General features: G+C 38.2%; 2 protein-coding genes across 9 annotated transcripts in view; one reads left to right on the top strand and one right to left on the bottom strand.

The window, feature by feature from the left end:
• Positions 1-13,362, bottom strand: part of fam204a (family with sequence similarity 204 member A) — a 29,017-nt gene extending 15,655 nt beyond the window's left edge. The window contains exons 1-5 of one of the 2 annotated variants that reach the window (XM_084376050.1): positions 12,985-13,362; positions 12,637-12,721; positions 12,361-12,391; positions 11,401-11,506; positions 9,718-9,807 (exon numbers count right to left, since the gene is read on the bottom strand). In XM_084376050.1, the coding sequence (XP_084232176.1) occupies positions 9,718-9,807; positions 11,401-11,506; positions 12,361-12,391; positions 12,637-12,721; positions 12,985-13,239 (567 nt within the window). In that variant the 5' untranslated portion in view covers positions 13,240-13,362. The remainder of the gene's footprint in view (positions 1-9,717; positions 9,808-11,400; positions 11,507-12,360; positions 12,392-12,636; positions 12,722-12,984) is intronic. The other variant, XM_084376051.1, reaches the window with a different exon arrangement.
• Positions 1-16,527, top strand: part of pik3ap1 (phosphoinositide-3-kinase adaptor protein 1) — a 98,714-nt gene that overhangs the window by 48,018 nt on the left and 34,169 nt on the right. For 4 of the 7 annotated variants that reach the window (XM_084375506.1, XM_084375500.1, XM_084375504.1 and 1 more), the window contains exon 1: positions 13,522-13,701. The exons of the other annotated variants lie outside the window; for them this stretch is intronic. The gene's annotated coding sequence lies outside the window, so the exon portion shown is untranslated. Of the gene's footprint in view, positions 1-13,521; positions 13,702-16,527 lie in introns of those variants that run through there. 7 annotated transcript variants of the gene reach the window in all.

Raw genomic sequence — 16,527 nt, 5'->3', positions numbered from 1 at the left:
CCTCCTGCATTCTTTGTTTATGTGGCTCCTAAAAGGCAATTCTTCCCACTCCATCACACATTAATATACAATTAAGTGTCCATCACAGCTATGTTTCTGTGCCTGGTGTGTCTCTCTTGTGTGGCCTGGGCGCAGCCCTGTTATATACAAGGTTTATTCAGAGGATTAATACTCTGACCTTTGGAAGATTTGAGGGCAAAAAAAAAAAAAAAAAATCACGGTGCACAATGCTGGCACTGCAGCAGCAGCAGCAGCTTAAGGCCACTAGGAGGGTTAAGTCAATAGTACCGTTTTCTGTTCATTCATGTTTGGGTCGTCATGGAGATTCAAGTGGAGACCCAAACATGGGGCCTCAATCCAAAAAAGAAAAAAAAGAAAAAAAAAAGAAAATCTGCATTGCTGCTGTATAAGCCATACACAAGATAAACCAAGTCTATCTTAATGACAGTTTCACACTCTGTTTTCGTTTGTGTGTCTGTTCTGTTGCATCATTTCTGAGGTGTTTGATAAATGAAAGAAGCATTTGGAAATCTTTATGAGCGGCGCAGGGTTTACAAAAACACTGTGGCAATTAAACAGCGAGTGCAAAAAGACAATAGCTGAATGAAAGATGAGGAAAAATACATCTCCGTCTGGATAAAGTGTTAAAGCTCCTATTAACAATAAGAAATAAATGATGGCTTTAAGGAAGAAATGGCCTTAAACCCATTCATAAATTTCCTATCCAGGAAGCCTCTTCCAATTAAAACGTGTGAGAGGTGGATTAACATGGGCTATATGGCTTTGCCTCGCTAAATCACCTCCCCGAGCTGCTCTGCTGCATTTGACGTGTAAACGATTAATGACCAGCCTAATTCCCTTATCACACTACCTTAATGCCTAAATAATGTGGCCTTAGTCAACTTTGGAAAGCAGGGCTATATAAGAAAGGAATGAATATCAGATTAGGCAGCTCGTGTGTTATTTCAGCATAATTTCTTAGAACTGAGGCGGAGGGGGGAAGAAAAATGTGGTTCTGGCTGTAAAGCCTCAGTGTTTCAGCAACAGTGGGAAGGTCAAAGGATCAAGAGGTCAATCAATACCACCCATATCGCATTTAAGAGGAAGGAATACAAAGTTTCATTCAGTTACTTGACACAAGTGAAGTAATAGACTGGAATAAACACAAAGAATGCAAATTAACCAGAAGATATAAGGACATCACTTACTTACTTAAGTAAAAGTAGTAAAATCACACTATAAATACTCCATTTCCAGTAAAAATCCTGTATTGAAGATGTTCCTTAACTAAACGGATTTAACTGTAATTATCAAAATATACTTAAAGCAACAAAAGGACTCAGTGCAAACGTCCCTGTGGGTGTTATACTATTACATAATGTTCATTAGATTATTCTTCCTGATGCATGAATGTGTGAGCAACATTTACTGTGGAGATAATTTTTTTACCGTTTCCTAAAAGGTTGTGATTTATTTTATTTTTTACATTCAAATTGCTCATTTTGTCCAACCAATGGTCAAAACTTGAATTATTCAGTTTGCTGTAATTTAAGACAAGGTAAAAGAGCAAATCCTCACATCTTAGAAGCTGGAATCAAGAGATGTTTGTCCTTTTGCATGAAACATTAATTAAAGGACTAATTAATAAATTGACTAATTCTTTCAGCTCTAATACTTCTTACTTATATATAATCATGCATGGTATTCTATAAGATCATCATAAGTTATTGGTTGCCAGACGCTGGATTTGATAGTAGTGTTAATGCAGGAGTACCTGAAGCACTGTGGCTAATAGCATCTGTGGCAGTGATAGTCCTACTACTACAGGCAGTGGCCTGAGTGCTAATACCAAAAGTATTAATAGCAGTGGTTGCATCAATGGCAAAGACCATTGGCACAGCAGGTATCAAAGCATTGTTGATATCAGTAGTACCATCTACCTTAAAGCTGCTGTTTGATATGTCCCGTTTTAAAAAGGACAAAATGGTCGACATTAAAAATAGCTCCATGAGAGGCTGATGACAGCTTGTAAGCTTAAACGTATCATCAAAAATACTCTGATAGCTCAAAAAGTAGAAGTCAGACCAAAACAGTTTGATACATTTTTCTATGTGGAAATTTGATGAAGTAATAAGGGTCCAAAGAGGGGTGGGTTTCATGTTTTTCCATTGTTGTGTGTGTGAAAATTTACTCAGACTAAAATTAGTCAAATCGCTAAAAAAATGTCACGCATCACACTCAAGCAGCATACTTTCATGTATTTTTGTGTACATGTTGGCAACATTGCAAGGTGAGTTTTTTCACAAAATGTTTGTACAGGCGATGACGAATAAGAAGAATTTGCACTTTGTTTTTGTAATTCGAACTTAGGTACAGTACCTGAGTAAATGCAATTAGTTACATCTCAACACTGGTCAATTTACTCATTGATTCCTCAACTAATAGTTGCTTCGGAGTTTATTGGAAACTTATATTCTCCGAATCACTCGCTTCAACACTAAATTCAGCAACAGCAAAACCACTGTTAAACAAAGCACAATGTGATTACTATATGGCAATTTTCCATAAAAAGCTAAAATATATATATATAAATAATTACCACATGCATTTACATGTTTCTGTGTTCACACACTGTTTCATTCAGTGTTTCATGGGGCAGCCTCATAAGAGCGTTTTGTAATCTTGCCTCCACTTTGACAAACAGAATTACATGGCAAGCAAAAAGAAAGCCACTCCAGGGAGGGCATAGTAGAACAGCCGTGCCTCCATTTTCTCTTCCAGTAATCTGATGCTAGATACACATGACATGTCATCTTTAGGGAGTAGACAAAAAAAAAATCTCTGAAAGTTCGCCTGCTTTGTGCACATTCCATTATCTTGCCTCTTCTGAGTAGGGTAGGCTTATTAGCAAGCTTTGAACTCACACTTACAATAATATGCCATCAACAGTTTTATAAGCTAATTAGAAAAAACAGTTTAATTAATGAGTGACTGGCAATAAAATGGCAATCATGAAAAAAGAAACCGAGGGTGCTAAGCTTCCACTACCACCAATTAAGGCCTAATTACAAACAAATTATATATGTGTTTTGCTGTGGGCTTTAATTTAAAAAAATGGCTTTAATTAAAAGAGAAAACATGCTAATTAATTAAACAGCACACAAATCTACATTGAAAAGTATGCTTTGTCTATCAAGTAATTAATGAAATACAATAATCCAAATGAGATTCCCAGGCATTTGATAAAAGCTTAGTACCCATTTCAAAATCCATTTCAAAATTAATGGGCGAAAATTTAATGTGAGTCATCCAGAGATACAATAAAAGTTCATTCAGTGATAAATTGCTTATGCTGAAGGAAAAATGAACAAAGAGGAGAGTTTCCCTAAACTCTCTGCGAGGTGGCCTGGGGGGGCTCGCAGGGGAGACAGAGTCAGCCTCCGACTCTGATGCGGGGCGGGGAAAGTCAGAATCTGATAAAGCCCACTTTCCACAAAAGCAGCGCTCATTAATTTTTTGATTACAAACACGGGGCATGGCAGAGAGAAGGTGGTGAGAAGAAAAAAGGTGTTAAATAACATGAATATCATGAAACACTCTTAGTTCAGCTCTTTGTTTCAACTAAGCCACCATGTCTTCTCCGACAAAATGCTTCGCCACCTTTGTTTCACAGCATTTAAGCGAGGCTTTCCAAAGGGTAGATTTCAAGGACAGTGGGGCTTTTCCTTTCAGCAGCTGCCTCTATTGAAATACGAGCTGGAACATAATGAGGGATATTATAACCATCCTCGGGTTCAAACGCTACAGAAACCATAAATGGCTCCAGTTAATACATATTCATATAGTTAATTATTGTATATTAAGTGATCCAACTATTAAGAGGGAGCAGTTTTTGAACAATTCAGACTTATTGGGTTAATCAGACTTAAAACAGGTTGTAATTTTAGGTCCTCCAGTCAAAGGTCATCCAGAGTACAGGAAGCCACTGGTCAAAAATGTGTGTCACCCTTTATGACACACATTTTATTGCAGTAGAAGATGAGGCAAACATTTTTATTCATAACACCTGTGAACATTACTGGGCTAGATATTAAAGGTCAGGGTCAACAGTTGAACCTGAATGAGACCTGAACTGGATTACAGCCAGTAAATCAAGGATTGAATTAATAACTTTTAGGTAACATAATCTGAATATAGGTCCATTTAAAACTGACTTGATTCTGTTGTGGGAAGGATTGCACTAGCATGGTTGACACTTTGTACAACTAGATAAAACACTGATCCTTATATTATAAAACTGTTTCAGAAGCTCAACACCAGGTATGTCTGCATTATACAGTTCCTCTATAGTACCCTTTTGCACTATATGGACTGAAAAGAAAAAACTTCCTTTCAGAACATACTGTATATGTTCCTCTATGTGTCTGGTGCCATTTGCAGGCCTGTTTCTGTCCTGTTGGTTTAGGAGAGGCCAGCAGGCATGCAACTACCTTTTCTTTTTCATATTCTTTAGCTCCTGGAAGTCATGAAATGGACTTGACACCCCCTATTGTGACAGCCTAAGAGAGTTTCTGTTTTGAAGTGGTAATGCCACCCTAATAGCTATGATGAGTGCTATGGGGGAACTGTAAGCTCTAACATGGTGTGACAGTCTTTTGTGGTGAAATATACCCACTTACTATATATAAACTACAGCTCCTGACTATTTCAAAAGACCTCAGTGGCTCTGTTTTACAAAGAGAAAAAAGAACGAAGGAGTAATTATTTGTTGTAAGGATAATGTTGTATGGCTTACTACAATGAGATTAAAAAGACAGTACTGTACAGTAGCAGTAGCAGCGTACAGTGCTGAATGAAAACACCAAATTATATGGTTCAAATTGACCTTCAAGAGAATCCTGAGACATTAAATCATTTTATTTGATCTAACTTAAATTAGCACTGTTCAAAATCAGGCTTCTCAATTGCCATACGGGAGATCTATTTCTTTCTCTTTATCCGTCTTTTGTCTCTTTCTCCATGTAGCCAACGCAACGTCTCCTTCCTTCTAACATCGATGAACATGGCAATGGTAGAGGCTTCAAAACATTTCAGCAGTAGTTTAAATCATACTTATGTAATGTTATTCATTATATAGATATGAATGATACATTATCAGATGTAGGAGTGGTCATGTGAGGAGTTCCACAAGGATCAATCTTTGGACCTTTATTTTTCCTAATACACATTATGTATACTATATCAAATCTGTAGATGACTGAGCATTTTCTGTATGCTGATGATTTGGCTTTGTTAGTTCAAAATGTATGTGTCAAATTTGGGAAAGATTGCAATAGGGTTCAATGAATTTACCTGTGTTTGAGTATACTAAAGACCAGCATAAATATAATATAATATAATATTCAGCCAAAATTTGTAGATATGGTTCTATTGGGTCTCAATCCGAAAGTTTGGAACAATGTAGCAGATGAAGTTGGATAACTGGAATCTATTACAGTTTTTAGAAACAGCTTAAAAGAGGCGATAAGTACTTGTGCCTGAGGCCTCATTCAGACCAAATTAGGCGATGATTAGCCACATTGTTGTGCGGCATTGTGGGAGTGTCCTTTCATGGCCCGTTTGTGTTATGTAATGTTGTGGACTTTAATCCTGATGATCTAGAAGTTGGCAGTAACGCAATGAAAATCATTTTGCCAACCGCCATTGAACAACAAAGGAGAAGCTGCTATGTTGCAGTGCTACTAGCTGCTGGTCCTACTCGTGATTATTTGTGTTGATTCTGCTTCAACTTTTTTGCAACAGCTGACTGCATTTCTCCCACTGCGGTTCACACTGCTGCAGCCTCAACACACTACCCTCATTCAAATGAATGGGAGGAACTGCATTTTTGCTGCAATGCTGATTCTGTCTGAAAGGGCCCTTATTTGTGCATTGTCTGAAACAGAATAAAACCAAACCAACTGGAACCAATACATTACAAATTTTCCTGTAGATCACACTACACACTTTGGATGACATGGGAAGCGCCACCGTGCTGTGTAGTACTGATGAGTTATCAGCTTTTTGCTCTGGCTCATTTACCAGGAATAGCTGCAAAATCAATCTGTCAAGTATGAGCTGCTGGATGCTATCAAGCCTCCTGACGGGCTGTCAGCCGTTTATTCTATATGTGTCAGTCACTCCATGTTATGCCAATTACTGAATTAGCCCATATGTAACTTGCAGCAGTGTAAAATATTGTGCAGTAATCAAAGGATGGAGAATCACTCATCTTAATTGGAGGACATACACCTTTTAATCTACTGAACTACTAGGACTACTCAGAGGAAAGAAGCTTTTTACATTATTTTGTGTCTTCTAAGGCTTGTGAAAAGCAATCTAAACGTGCTGAGAAGGATCAACGGACATCTTTATGAGAAAAAAAACCCTATCTGCACAGTTTAAAGGAATACATTAGGGAGCTTTGTCTAAGCAATATAGACATAAATAATATTTTGTTACCTAAAAGGGGATGTGATTTCTATGCACCATCATCGTGGGCGTTAATACTTTCACTTAAAACGGAGCATGTCTCCATGAATTCATCTAAAACAAAGACTTACAGCCTCGGGAAATATTTAAAAACGGTAATGAGAATAAAAAACCTCAACCTGCAATATCCAAGCAGTGCTTCTCAGAAGTTTGACAGATGAAAGAAAACATATCTCCGAATTTGTAAGGAGCCTTCAAAACAGGTTTTTACCAAATTGTTTTAATGTTCAGATTAAAAGAAGAAAGTAGAGCAAATGGAAATCATTAATTGATTTGAAGGAGCTCAAAACAGCAGAAACAAACATTTCCGTCTTATAAAAGGAGGGATTCTGACAGCAAGCTCTCTATCTTCCTTCCATTTTTCTTTGCTTGGAGGAGATAAGTGGGAAACCGTTAGATTGAGGATGAAAATATACTGAAACAATGTCATCCAACATGTACCAGCATTTTCTTTACAAAACAATGCCTAGAGGGACATACAGGCCTCTTTAGTTTCTCACAGCTGTCAGAATGCTTTTGCATTTTTTGCGAAGAAAACCTGTTTCCATTCTTCCGGTGTAAAGCCTGCCACAATCATGTCTTGGTGTTATGACCGTAAACAAATTAAACATCTAAGCCATTCCGTACCAAATGAGCCACTCAATTATAACCTTGAAATTGATTCTGGCCACAGCGGGGATTATTGATCCTCTAAATGTTTGTCACAGTACTCCTGTCAAAAGTGAGCAGGAGTGCTGTAAACAAACATGTCGGTCCTAATGCTATCTGCATTACAGGCTGCACTGTTTAATATAATCCTTTCTAACTGATTCAGAATCCTTCAAACTTTTTGGCTTTTAGCTGCCTCTTCTCTGTATATTTTCCATATTTTCAGCACTACCTTTCTTTGAATTCAAAAGTGATAGATAAAGAACTTTACGTCACCTCGGTTTGGGGGATTTCAAAATGGTCAATTGACTATACTCTCGTGAAATGAAGTTATCACTGCTAAACAATGAGTTGTCGCTGCCAGACTGCTGTCACATCCCATCACGGTTCTGGCAAGACGCGAGGCAGGTGCCAGGGAGGCGAGAACCTCGGCTCAGGCTAAAACCAATCCAGCAGCGCTCTAAGAGGCTTTCTGAAAGTACAGCGCAGGTGCCACTCACAAGAGCTTTCATTTAACTCCCCCCATATTTGACCATTCTGCTAGCTGTTAAGATGGGAATATGAAAGGGCTCTGATGCTGCACACTAATGTCTATTACACACTGGAGATACCACGGCTACGCATGTAATGCCAATTCAACGAAAAGTACAACTGATTTTTTTCATTTTTCAACACAGATCCTTGTTTTAGGAGCCTACTTATTCATTCAAGAGGGTGAGGTTCTCCGGGAAAAGATTTACTGAGAGCACAAAACATTTATTTTAAAAAGCTGCAAGATATAATTTCACAAACACTCACTGTTTACAACTGTGATGTCATTTCTTGCTGAATATCATTTTTTGGGTGGCACAAAACAGTGACTGGTACAAAATAGGGCTAGACAATATACCACTATTACATTGATATCATGACATGAGACTATACATATTGTCTTAGATTTGGAATATCGCTCATATCATATACTATGATATGACATACGTGTCGTCTTTTCCTGGTTTTAAAGGCTGCATAAGGCTTAAGTGTTGTATTTTACTGAACTTACCAGACTATTCTACTTGTTCTAATACTTGCCTTTACCCACTCAGTCATTATATCCACATTACTGATGATTATTTATCAAAAATCTCATTGTGTACATTTTGTAAAAGGACCCATGGCTAGCTATTTCCTCTTGTTTCTATTCTTTGTGCTTAGCTAAGCTGACTGGCTGCTGGCTGAAACTTCACATTCAGTGTACAGACATGACAGCGATATCAATCTTCTTATTTTAACTCTTTACCAGAAAGTGAATAAGCATATTTCTTTCAACCATAGCACAATGATTTGTTCACAAATGCAACAACGAAGGGTTTTGAATTCCCTACAAGTCTCTGACTCTCCACTCCTCTATAGCATTGGTGACAGAGGCTTATGGGTATTGTATTTTTTATACCCATGAAAAGCTGCCAGACAAAATAGGATTTCGAGGAAACTAGGTTTCAATCATTAAAACTGGTACAATAAGATCTAGGGCTGTACAATTAATCTAAATATTTGAAAAATCACAATAATGCCAAGTGCAATATCCAAATAGTGATTTTCTAATGAAGGTAAAATGTGTGACAAAACAGCACAGTACTGTTGCACTGCCGAGATGCTCTGGCCTACAAATCTGGTTCTTGATGTTAGAACATTTTGTTTAGTGTTTTTTCAGTGAAAAGGAAAATTGTGATACAAAAATTATCATTCCCACCAATCAAATCACAATATGTGTCAAAAACAATTGTAATATATTGTATCGTGCAGCCCTGATAGGATCAGTGCATTAAACGGAAGATTTCTTTGTTTCAGTGTTATAAGTGGATATTATTAAAAGAAAAAATGTGAAATTGCAATTCAGAGTGGGGGCAAATATTTCCTGCGCCAGCAGACCCCCCCTACTCAACTCTATTGCAACGTAGGAGCGACAATGTATCTGAGCCCACAGTGTTCGACATGTTTGTGTTGCTACTATTACTGCACAAGATGAAAAAGCTTATGGGATGCTGTGAGCAACATGCATCATGAAACAAAGAAGTTTAACTTTGATGCTCAAAGTACGGCAATCGCCCCAGTGGAGAAGTCACACCGCAGCTGTATGTCTTTTTAACCACAATTATGTGTGTGTGTGGGCTACATTTTATGCTAAATTAGTTTCAAACCACTTGATCCTTGATGCCTGCCAAGGCGGTTAGTTACAAAACTTCAGGCACTGCATTTAGGGACATGTACACTTCAAAGGTATGAAACTCTTACCTGGAGAATGATTTAACAGTTGGCTTGAAAGCAATGTACCCTTCATTAAAAAGCAGAGCCAAAAGTCCTTTAGACACTGCAGCACTTCAAAACTAAGGGGAGGGCTTTCCATTAACTCAATGGAAAAGGGCTGCAGGACTGAATGGTGGGTGTCTGCGTGTGTTTTTGTTCCTCTATGTCTTTGCAGCAGAAATGGCCACGGATCCATTAGCCTGATTTGTCACAGCAGGAGCACCCCAAAGATCTCTTATCAGCACAACGTACCTCTCGAGTGGCGAGTCTGTCGCTCATCTCCTCCGCCTTTGCAATGTCCCCTTCAGCTATGGCCTTCTCTATGCTCTTTTCTAGGCCGGACTGCAGAAGAGGGGGGAAAAAAAATTCAGATTTTTTTTTTTCTCGAAATAGGGGTAGGGAGGAAAAAAAAATCAAAGAGTAACTTCAAAAGTCCCCAGGGCCTTATTTTTAATATGATTGCCATTACTACAAATATGTAGATTTCCCTTCACAAATGAAAACCTTTTTGATTGGATATTAGTGGGGAAATCTTAGAAATGCTACAGGAGATTACCAAACATAAATGTGACTCTTTAATTACACATTTCCATTACAGGCCTAAGCAGAGGGGGTGCAGAGAAGCCCCCGGTCACTGATGGCAAGGCAGTTCTGCTGTGACGAGCCTATCTGAGGAAGCTGAGCACCAGATTTCTGCAGCCCCCCAAATTTCATCATGCTAAAAAATACACTAGAAAGAGGCTGTAATTATTATTGTGTCTCCTCTGATGTATTGTTTGAGGGCCTTGACTCGGTAGTAAAAGTACAGGGACAATAGCATCAGGTTTAAAAACGCAGAATTAGTATAACAATTTTCCCTAGTTGCTTTCTCTTGATTTTGCTTTTTATAGTTTATTATTCTTCACATAAACTGAAGCTGACACTGATACAACCTGTCTTGTGATCTCAATTATCGTCTATTGTATCTCACAAACAAACCTCAAACTGACAGGCCATCATCCTTTGTGCCATGAAATGTGTTTTTAAGGTCACTGAAGAAATGCTGTTAGCAGATGAATTAATCACATCTGGCTGCTATGACAGCTTTTTCCTCAAATGACTGTGTGAAAGACTTGGCAGAAGTAGAAAAAATATGATATATTAATTACAAGGAACTGCATTTGAGGGAAGAAGGAGTGCCTCATTATGTTGATGTGACAAGTTCTGTTTCATTCAGCTTGTTAATCATTTCCTTTATCCTTTCATAGTTACCCTATTCAAAATGAGGCTAAAATCAGCAAAAACTCAATTTTATGCTGCTCAGAGATAAATTAAGCACAAAATACTCCAAAATAATCATTAAAAGGATTTCAAATTGAAATGAAAATGGTTCCCATTCACTGGGTCAGCTATAATGTTCATCAAGCTTGCAAATATTTTGCTTCATTGGCAATTTGCAAGCCTTTGCAGAAAATGTTCATTCATCTTTAAGTGCAGAAATGTATCCAAATGAAAGAAAGTTAAGTCATAATTTCTTCAATGATGAATTCCTCAGCAGTGCTATATGCTCATTTATTATCTAACCGTTAATTTTAATGTTCTAGCGGCAATCACAGAGGCTGTATCAGGTACTCTCACCCTCTCTTCTTTTGTCAAGCAAAATTTCGATTTCTTGCAGAGGAAACACCTACATTTGACTTTAATCTCAACTGCACAAGAAAGGAGATCCATCCTAATCTTATCACTAAACGTACCCAAACATAATCCTTAATATTCATGTTAGTGTCAGGTTGAGTTTCCACAAGGATTCTTCTAATCCATAATGTCATATCACATAAAACAATGAGAGGATACAGTGGCACAGAAACACAAAGGATGGGAAGGTGTTACTAACAGCTACGACTGACATAGTATTAAACCTCAGCAGATAAGTTGGAAGGCAGAAGTCTTTGTTACCTTTGGAGGGGGGTTGGAACATGCAGGGGGATGAAATCGATCATTTACACCAAAATACTGCTTAAGCTCATCCCAGTGCTTCTCCCGCTCCTCCTGACGCTCTCTGCTGACAGAGAAAATATGTGTTAACGTTCATTACATGTAGACCAGCACTGTGATCAGGCAAACTATCACTGTCCATCCAAGAAATGGCCTCATTCACTAGCTCAAATCAGATCCATATGTCATGTTTTTCATGACACAAGGACAACGTTAGTGCTTGTAAAACAGGTATAATGTTGGCTTATTCTGCCTCATCACACTTTCCTCAACACAAGAAAACTAAATGATGCTACACTGGTTGATGATTAGAACTATAAAGGATCTCTCTTTCCTGCATGTTTACTACAGAAAACATATACTACCATTTTCTTAATCATACCATAGGCTGATGTTTAACCTTACCGTCAGCCATTTGATTCTAGTTCTAGTGAATATGATATGAGGATCAGCTTGCAGACTTGTAACCCGTTTGTGTTGGACAGTCGATGACAGCCAACATCATCAACTGCATTCATTTTTTGTTAAAGAATGTCATCTTTGAATGATAGTGTCATTGCAAATCCAGCAGTTGTGAAGGTGTGATGAGAGCATTCACAGGCTTTTTATTTTGGTAGTCAACACTTGCAGCTACACATTTACCACAGATCACTGTAAATGATTTTCATGTTAATTTTACAGTCTCCCACTGTAATCTACTTTACAGTACAGTGTTACTGTAATAATACATGTACTGAATTATAGTATAGTATTTTCTTGATTTTGTAGTAAATTACTGGCAGAAGTTTATTACTTATATAACACCATGTACTGAAACACAGTGTAGTGTTAGACTGTATTGAAGTTACAGTATAGTTTGGGAAGAATTACACATTTTGTTGTATAAACGTATTTCCCTGGTTGAACATAATAATTTTCTACCTTTTCTCTGTAGGTTCCTCACTTCCTGTTCCTGTCGAATGACACAAGACACAGTTAAAGGATTGTATGATACAATTATATAGGATAGGATCGGATATGACACAAATTCAATCACGAACACAACAGATGTGCCAATAGGGTGATCTATTAAATACAGTAGAGGATGGCCTAAAGGTCTAATATAAGTAAGAGTGAGCAAAATACAAACTCACAGAAGCATTCATTGTGGCTCAACACCAACATACAGTATCATTTTCATTGTATTATGACAGACACCTTTCTTGTGTCGCCTTTTCTTTCTCTGTCTGGGGACCTTCATCGTCTTCTTTTTGTCATTCTTCTTCCGTAGGTCCTGAAATTTCTTAAACACATATACAAACTGAATTCACAACAGCACTACAGCTCTTCATCATGACTCACAAAGTCATTGTCCAAAACATGTCACGAATCACATTTTGTTAGCTCAGGTTCAAGCAGGGCTGGGGATTCAACAGAAGTTGTAAATGTCAATGTTTAAGAATTAGCTTGCACTTACAGACAACAACAAAGGTACTCTACAGCTAGTTTGTGTTTCACAATGAATGCTAAGCTAAGCTCAGCTCACTGCATGCCATATCAACATACTTGCCACATTTCCTGGGAGATACCAGGCATACTGCATGTCGGGGAATTACTATCTGAATCACTGGCATCGTGAGTCGACCGTGCTTCCACCACTGAGCCTGTGTTTTCTCCCGCAGAGCTCAACTTTACAGCAGAGCCCTCACACTTGTCCCCCTCCCTCCTCTTCTCCTCAACATCATCCTCCTGCTCATCCTCCTCGTCATCGGGACTGAGGTCGTCTTCGGTTAAACCTTTGGGCAGGAGTCCGCTGTACATTCCGCGTCAGTGGTATACAGTCAGATTACACGTTAATTTATAATTTCGCTGCACAAATAAAGAGTAGAAATCGGTAAATTACAGATTCCGACAGCAGTTGTTACAGCGAGTCTTCATTTCCGGGTAAACATTGTGACGTTTACTGTAAGAAAGCATTGATTGGCTAATAGCTAGTACCGTTGAGCACACGATCCAATCAGAACTGTACTCACAGAGTCTGAGCAGTGGAGCACGAGCACGAGTTAAAAGCTCTCATTGGCTGAGTAATGTTTACCGTTTTAGGGTTCAGTTAGAGCTTTTTGGCTAGTTGAGCGGTTTTATCGTGTAAACTTACTTGCTAAAATGATATTTAGAGCTCAGAATAGACGTGTAGAAAACACTTACGAACTTTTAGCGGTCTAAACTAGTCTTAGCAATGAACTAAATTCAAGAGCAAGCTGGTGTGGAGCATTTCTAATTGAGGTGAGCCAGGCTACTGACAGGTCCCTGAATTACCAGGAATCATTCAAATGTTAACCTATATTTGTGTCATGTTCTCGGCGAGATAAGCTTCCTTCTATGACCAATGGTTCGCAATTTGCTCAAAGTGCTCTGGGCATTACATTATTATTAGAATGATTAGCATGCAAATCTTGTATAGCCCCTGGCACTGGCACAGGCACATCTACCCTTAAATTGCTCTTTCACACTCATTCACATTAGGCTTTCTTTTGGTTGCATCTTATTGCAAAGCCAATAATCTACATAAATTATAGCCTGTATTTTGTGTGCCATATAAATGTAGAATAAAGAGTGAGACCTATAACACTAATGTATAAAAAGGTCAATAGCCAGGCTCAGGTATGCCGGACATTGTATATGGAAAGAAAAAAGTTTCTGGAAGAAAAACTATCTCAGATAAACCGGCAGTGTTGTATAGAACTGGCTGGGATTTAAAGAATACAATGCTGAAACAACTTCCCAACTACACGATTAATCCATGGACAGCAATCGAGAACAATTGTGATAATTTAATAATTTAGTTCAATTTATCAAGTGAAAACATCATTCTTCCAGCTTCTCAAATATGAGAGTTTGCTGCTTTTCTCTGTTTTCACTGTAAATTAAAAATAAACATAATTAATTTAAAGGTACAGTGTGACGGATTTAGTGACATCTAGTGGTGAGGTTTTGCCAGTCGCAACCAACTGAACACCCCTTGCCTCGTCCTTATCTACTGTGGCTGTGAAAAACACGAAAGGCCCTATCTAGAGCCAGTGTTAGTTTTGTCCTCTCTGGGCTACTGTAGGAACATGGCGGACTCTGTGGAAGAGGACTCACCCTCTCCCACAACATATAAAGGGCTCACTCTAGGGCAACAAAAAACACAAAGATTCTTAGTGATTATACACCAATGAAAACCTGAATTCTGAATATTATATTACATTTCTGCCCCTAAATCCTATACACTGGAATTTAAAGTTGAATTTTGTAGCGTTTTGGACTGAAGGTTGGTCAAGATATTTGAAGACGGGAACATTTTGGGAACTTCCAATTGGCGTATTTCATAATTTTTTGACATTTTAGTCGTATATTGACTATTAATCAAATAATTTAAAAAATCATTGACAGGTTAAACTGTAATGACAGTAATATTAAGTAGCATCCCTAAAATCATTAACTAGACCACTGACTAGGCATTCGATTCCAGGTTTTGACACATTTTACACACTTTTGTTGCTAACAGGAAAGTATTGTGGTTTTATACCCAGCCCTGTGTCATGGCCCAAATGTAAAGTAAATAAACCTGGAGACCTTGCACTCTCCTTGACCTTCGTGTACCCTGCGATGAGAGATTTACACAGTTCAGCTTTGCAAAATGCAGTGCATCTTAAACTGGGCTGATAAGGCTTATGCTATATTGAATGTCATCTCGAACATGTAAAATCTCTATCTCATCCTCTAAAATATGCAACCATTAACTGGTATCACTCACTCAGCATTATCGTGACTTTAATTACTTGTGTGACAAGTTGATGAGCACGGCAGCGTCTGAAGGTAAATGAGAGTCACAAAGTCCCGTTAATACTAAACAATTTTGGCATTACAGGTCTGAATCATTTCCTTATTGATTACTAGACTTTGTGTGCTATTTCACACTTGAATTAATGTCTCTCTCAGCTTTCCCACAATCCATCTCTGTCTCTCTCCCTCGCTCTCTCTCTCCCTGTGTCTCTCTCCCTGGCATGTGCTCCAGTTCATTATTTCAGTCATTTCTTGGTAATTTGGAGTTGGCTGTTTAAAACTTAGAGCCTCTTATTAAGTTTTGGCCATGGTGGATAAGAGGCAGGACTGTAAGAGCACAGAGATAAACTAATCATCTTAAAACCCTAATTATTAGTATCTTACTGTGACAGACTGTTTTTGCGAGCCAGCCAAATTGAGCCTCAAATGAGGAAAGGCATATCTGTGGAAGTGGTAATAATTTTAAGTCATCTCGATCTGGCTTGGTGTGGCAGAATTCATTAGTGCAGATTAGCACTGTGTGTACAAAGTAAATGAGATATCTAATAGCAAACGTGGAGGTCCGGGGACGCTTAATTTCCTCCCCAATATGAGGGATGATGTTAAGAGGTGATTATATATATTTTAACACTGTGACTTCTGCTGTGTAGATTTGTCTGCTCCTTTTCTAAGCGCTTACACTAAACAGTGTCACTAAACAGTCGACCTCTCACCGCCCTCTGGATTCAAGCTGCAAAAAGGTGACGAGAATGAACCCCAAATCAGATTAAACTCTGTTACTCTGATGCAGAGGCAAGCTGATTTTTTTTTTTTTTTTTTTTTTGGGTGAGGACATGAAGGAAGTTAATTATGTGTGTAAGGAGAAGGTTGGGGAAAAATAATAAGATTACAAAGAATAATTTGCTGATATAATTACACCAAAATTGGGTACACACAATTGTAAAATACATGTATTGCTTGACCTGGGTTAGCCAGTGAAATAAATCCTCCTTCTATAGCCTTTGTTAATTTGTTTTTATCATCTCCAAGTGGTGTTTGTGCAGGCAGTTCAATTTGCATGTGTAATTCCACTGTGCAAATTGACAACAAGTAGATAATTCGAGGAAATAGGCTGGTTGCAGGCCCCTGCTATCTTCCCAAGCCTATTCATTTTGAGGAACCGCTGAGGCATGAAACTCATACATCAACTATTTCCTGACAACGCTTAGGCTTATTGTCCCCTAAAATGTCATTACAGCCATTATTTATGAAGCTAATTCATTTATTAAACCATATTTACTCTGA

This window comes from Pagrus pagrus (genome assembly GCF_965226575.1).
Source record: "Pagrus pagrus genome assembly, chromosome: 15".
Taxonomy (NCBI): domain Eukaryota; kingdom Metazoa; phylum Chordata; class Actinopteri; order Spariformes; family Sparidae; genus Pagrus; species Pagrus pagrus.
Note: the sequence above shows the minus strand (reverse complement) of the source record. Positions and strands in the feature narration are given on the sequence as shown.